The following is a 5,911-nucleotide window of genomic DNA, read 5'->3' as shown; positions in this document are numbered from 1 at the left end:
TTGTTGGTATGAATATTTAATCGTGTCTAATTTGTAAATTATATATTATTTCTTAATATAAGTCATGAGTAAAAATTATAAACAAGTGAATACTCATAAATATTTAGTAAATGTTGTATTAATCATTTTGTACATTTTAAATATAAGCCACGAGTGTATAATAACTAAATATTTTTTATGTAATACACAAGTGTATATTTAATAAACTGTCGATTCTACATTTTACTTGTATTAAGTCACGTCCCCTCGCAAAAAAAAGTAAGATCATGTGCATGGCAGATATTTAGTTGATAACCCGGACGTTTTCAGTAGAACTAAAATTGTATCTCTTCTTATAGACATGGAAATGTTCCTCTTGCAATGGTCAGCTTCTTTTTGTGCCTACCTAGACTAGCGAGTTCGATCCCCAATCCCGCTTCTGTATTTGGCCCTCACAGGGAGCTTCTTTTTCCTACCAACGATGGTTTTTTCCCTGCAATCTGCAAATAAAAAAGGCAAGGGTGTTTTATGCAAATACATGTTGTGCTGAGTGCCATTTGTCGCTGACAATGGGCCTTGTCCACACTAGCATGCCAAGCAAGACTCGATATGCCCGCGTAAGGGATACATGACCGTATTTGTATTCCCACACAAGTTCGATAACCAGAATCACGTATTTTATAAGTTTATGCACCAAACTGAATGTCACGTGCAAATTTTAAGACTCGCAATGTATTTACCTCTTTTGTACACGATGATTTCCTTGGCCAAAAGTACCAGCCGGCAAGAGGATTGGTCGACTATGTGCAATCGTCTTCGTTGCATCTCATCTTTGCCGGAAAGTACTTGGCTGGATCTGGCCCCTCTCGGCATTGGATAGATCATGTCCAGTCAAAGTAGAAGAAGAAAACACCCAGCTTCTCAATGAATTTAGAGTTTGTGTATTTATTTTGTGTCTTCCAATTATATCCTTTAACCAAAAAATATTAATTATTGATTTTGTCTAGTAGTATTGGTGGATCTAGTTCATTGAATAACTAAAAATAGACGGCTCATATTATTTGATGTACTGTAAAAGATCTCTAGATTAGTGTTCAACAAATCACCTTGAGGATAATATTCGACTCTCAGAATAGTAGCACATAGAGAAGCTGGATTCTTGATAAGACACCAAACATGTTTAGCCCGTTCATGATCGATTCCAATCCCATCTAGTCTTTGACTTTTTTGTTTGCTTTTGCGACTTTATGGATGCTTGTAAACTTTGAATACTTAATTGAGTGATTTTTTTATTCGATTGATGCAGAGGTGGGAGGTTAACCCTTTTTTGAAAAATAAAGCGACTAACGGCTCAATTATTTGTGATGTACCTTAATATATGAGAAATGATCATATTTAGCTGACTCATAACGTAGTTGTGTAGACTGCCTTTGTTACCTGGGACTTGTCTATGTGGTCTGACATGCCGCTTCATCCCTTGCTTTTAGATTTGTCTGCACCACACATCTTGCCGCACACCATCTCCCACATGCCTTGTCCTTTTCTTTCCCACCAACTACTTCGCTTCTCTCTCAACTCTTCTCTTTCTTCTCCATGGCTTCGACATCCATGAATGCTTGTGGCACCGCAAGGACCATGGTGTTGGCATAGAGGCCCGGCCAGAAGACATTGTTTCCTCACTATCGCGGTATCAGGCTCCACAAAAGGCCAATTGGCATGGCCGTTGTTTGCAGCATGTGTCATGTTGCAAGAGGTGGAGCTGTAGCATGCTTCCTGCTTAATCGTCATTGCTGAAGGTGATCGCAACATGGTCCATGTCGCAATAGATGACCGCAACATGGTCCATGTTGCAAATGGATGGCAAACCCCACATCATGCAAGCTAGAGGTGATCGCAACATGGCCCGTGTTGCAATATATCGATCGCACCATGGTCCATGATGCAATGGGTGATTAGAGACTCATGCGTTACCCAATGACACGCGTGCAACAAGGTCCATGTTGCAAAGCTCCCGAGCGCAACAGTCTTTGTTGCAAAGGTCGCGGCGGATGGCTCTCTCGCGCGTCATCTAACGCCTGTGGCGGTCAATCTAATTGATTCATCGCAACATGGACCTTGTTGCAAAGGTTGCGGCTCATGCGGCGAGTGATCGGACGGCTGTCTCGCGCGTCATCTAACGCTTGTGGCGGTCAATCTTAATATATACTACCCGAGGAACATGAGATTGTAGAAAAGTATTTTTTTTCATGTCTGCTTTTTCTAGGAGGCACATCTCTATATGTCTTGTAACTGAATACTACAGCGAAGAGTCCACTCAGACCCATCAACATTGAACTTTTGTACCCACATAGCCCCAAGGTCTGTAGCAACCGCCTCATTCTGATCTGTGCTTGAGGCATGGAGAAGAGTAAAGTTCTTGTAGTTGGTGGCACAGGATACATCGGCAGGAGGATTGTGCGGGCGAGCTTAGCCCATGGCCACCGTACCTTTATCCTGATGCGGCCGGAGATCGGCCTCAACATCGATAAGCTCCAGCTGCTCCTGTCGTTCAAAGCGCATGGAGCGCTCCTCATCGAGGCGTCGATGGAGGACCACCGGAGCCTCGTCGCCGCCGTGAAGCAGGTGGACGTGGTGGTGTCGGCCATCTCCGGCCTTCAATTCCTGCTGCAGCTCAAGCTAGTGGAGGCCATCAAAGAAGCTGGAAATATCAAGGTCAGTCGCTTAATTAACTCGCGGAGCTACTATATTTAGACATATGGATCAGTCAAATTCCTAGAGATCGGTCGATCCCTTTTCTGAGATCTTGAGAACACGAAAAGATTGACTGGGAAGAAGCCACCTCTCTGCGGTAGTCTGACGTTGGCGACAACGGCGCCACCTCTGTATCACTCCATGGGAGATTCCCATCTCCTCAGTAACAAATACCCTGAAGCAACTGTCTTTATTAAGATTATTCTGGAAGAAATTTCCTCAACTTTAGCTTTGCAAGTCTGACACTGATTTTTCACATGTTTCCGGTTCTCAGCAGGTAAAGACTAAATAAGCCGCCTGCTTAAAAATGCAAGAATAAAGTTGCAAGTTGCTTTAGTACATCCGTTTAAAAAAGTTTTAAAGAATTTCAATGCAGATCAGCAGTGTAGATTTAAAATCCAATGAGTGTCTCCCACCTTTAATCACCATCGTGGCTACAGTGGGTGTACCCAAGCAAACCTCGTTGTCAGGTTTGAGGGTTAGTCATTGGGAGACCTTAAAAGTCAGCTATTCTTATGAATTGTATACCTGAATTTGGTGTCAGGACATGAGAGGAAGAGGGAAAGTGAAATGCTAGGACTATAAGTTTGGATTATTTATTTATTTTCTGAAGTTGCTGAAAACGACAGTAACTACGAAGTGCCGTGCAGGTGCACTCATACAAACATAATACTACGTAGTACTACTTGTATTATACTCTGTCCGTCCCATAATGTAGGAAGTTTTTTGGCACTAGCTAGTGTAGTGTTAAAAAACGTCTTAAATATTATGGGACGGAGAGAGTATTTGTCTAAATATGGACGTATATGGACATGTTTTAGTGTCAAATACATTCGTATTTAGACAAATTTAAGACAAATAATTGGGGACGGAGATAATATAATATTACAATTCTGCATGCAGCGTTTCCTACCATCTGAATTCGGCATCGACCCAGCGAGGATGGGGCACGCTCTAGAACCAGGAAGGATCACATTTGACGAAAAGATGGAGATAAGAAGGGCAATAGAAGAAGCAAACATTCCACACACCTATGTTTCCGCTAACTGCTTTCCTGCTTTCTTTGTTCCTAATCTCTCTCAAATGCGCACCCTTCTCCCGCCCAAAGAGAAAGTTCAAGTGTACGGAGATGGCAACGTCAAAGGTCATAACCATGAACATTTGTGTTCAAACCATAATGATGCAGTAATCCCACCTCTGACAGTATATAGTTGTATTGTGCAATGCAGTGATATTCATGGACGAAGATGATGTCGCAACATACACCATCAAGTCCATTGATGATCCTAGGGCCTTGAACAAGACAATATACCTAAGGCCCCCAGAAAACATCCTTAGTCAAACTGAGCTGATTGCCAAATGGGAAAAGCTCTCAGGAGAAGTCCTTGAGAGAATTCCCATTCCGTCTGATGAATTCTTGGCGTCAATGGAAGGTAAGAGAGAATCGTCTATTTGGCTAAAGCTAAATTATTAAAGATGCCAGCTTTAGTAGCATAAAAAAGATCAAATGTCCACAGATTTTCTGGTCAAACATTTCCAATTTTGTTTTATCCTTTTACATTTTTTGAGAAATACAGTAAAACGCACATGATTAGTAGGTACAATGGCATTATGAACGTTCAATTGTTTTTACTATGTACAAAGTTCTACAAAAAAAATCATCGTAGGAGAAAGTTATCTCAGGTTATATACAACGACATTATGTTACACTTCTCTTGAAGGAATGCTCTTTTACCACCTAAGAACACATGATATCCTCTTGTCCACAGGAAGTCATTTCCAGTCACACGATTTCTTGTTATTTCAGTCACCACATATTTTCTTTCAATATACACAATCATTAATTGCCAGCGATAACATGAAAGATAAACTATTGTATGACATGTTCTTAATGTGATCTTTAGATCATTGGATGCTCAGAGAAAATTATCTTGAGGAAATGTGGAATTACAAAATATTACTAAATACCTGATTTTCATCCACTTCAATAAGTTATAATATCAAATTACTTAATGTTACCTCCATTCAGAAGAGATGTTGTTTTCAAAATTGTGTAGTCAAACTTCACCATTGATATATGTATATAAGAAATCTATCTAAATTAGTTAGGTGATAATTGCAAACTAAATTGGTCATGACCAAAAATTCAAACTCAGACTAATAACCATGCCATGATAAAAACTGATCTACAAACTTATGCAGGTGGTCTCATATAAACAAACACAAATTAAATAAAACGTTAAGTATGTCTGCCTTCTACATAAGATTTTTGTTTTACATTATGCTATTCAACAATTGTTTAACTTTTTACTATCTAAGATTCGTAATCAAGGATGGTAAATATTTTATATTGTTAAATAGAAATTACTAGGATACTTGAAACACAAGTTTACCCAATTTACAAGCAAATTCGCGGTTGACACTATTCTACTTGTACTATGAAGGTATGGACATTACAAATCAGATGGCGGTGGGGCACTTCCACCACATTTTCTATGAGGGTTGCTCGACAAACTTTGATATAGGGGAGGATGGAGAGGAAGCTTCTCTACTCTACCCGGAGGTTCGCTGCACCAGCATGGAGGACTACATGAAACGTTATTTGTAATTAAGAAAATGTATGAACCTTAACTACCTTACCAGCAGACGTTGCACACCACATATGTTACTCCCACCACACCTAAATATATGACGTTCTTAGTACCCTAACGTTTTGGTAGGCAAACTAGCCTACTAGAACGTCATATATTTAGGTACAGAAGGAGTAGAAAAGAAGTGTTTTTTTTTTGAATTGTTTGGATTGCTTACCACATGTGTCACGTGGTTAAAAAAGAAGAAGAAGTGGTTTTATATTCGTGAGGAAAAAAATGGGTTCACTACAGCACATATGGAGGTGCAAATAACTATAACACGTATAAACCTTAATTACCTTTATCAGCAGACGCAGCACACCACATATATGTCAAAAAGAATTGTTTTATACTATTCATGAAGAAAAAGGTTTTGGCTTACCTTAATATGTGTTGTACTTGTCTTCTGCACACATATCATCTATTCTTAAATAGCTACAACCCACTATATGATTTTCCTCTACATGCAACAATGCCACCACCACATGCAACACATGCAAGTGGAACATTTTTCATTCTATTATTCTATTTATATTCAATAAATATTTTGC

At 39.6% G+C, this 5,911-nt stretch overlaps 1 protein-coding gene across 1 annotated transcript; it reads left to right on the top strand.

Moving 5' to 3' along the window:
- The first annotated feature begins 2,242 nt into the window (after positions 1–2,242).
- LOC123154222 (isoflavone reductase homolog) lies at positions 2,243–5,614 on the top strand. The gene is made up of 4 exons (XM_044572998.1): positions 2,243–2,691; positions 3,634–3,874; positions 3,960–4,163; positions 5,175–5,614. The coding sequence occupies exons 1-4, from the start codon at positions 2,377–2,379 to the stop codon at positions 5,336–5,338; spliced, it is 924 nt and encodes a 307-aa protein (XP_044428933.1). The 5' UTR covers positions 2,243–2,376; the 3' UTR covers positions 5,339–5,614.
- Positions 5,615–5,911: the final 297 nt, after the last annotated feature.

The sequence above is a fragment of the Triticum aestivum genome, chromosome 7A (genome assembly GCF_018294505.1).
Source record: "Triticum aestivum cultivar Chinese Spring chromosome 7A, IWGSC CS RefSeq v2.1, whole genome shotgun sequence".
In the NCBI taxonomy this organism is placed as follows: Eukaryota; Viridiplantae; Streptophyta; class Magnoliopsida; order Poales; family Poaceae; genus Triticum; species Triticum aestivum.
The sequence above is the reverse complement of the archived record's forward strand: the minus strand, read 5'-3'. Positions and strand labels throughout refer to the sequence as shown.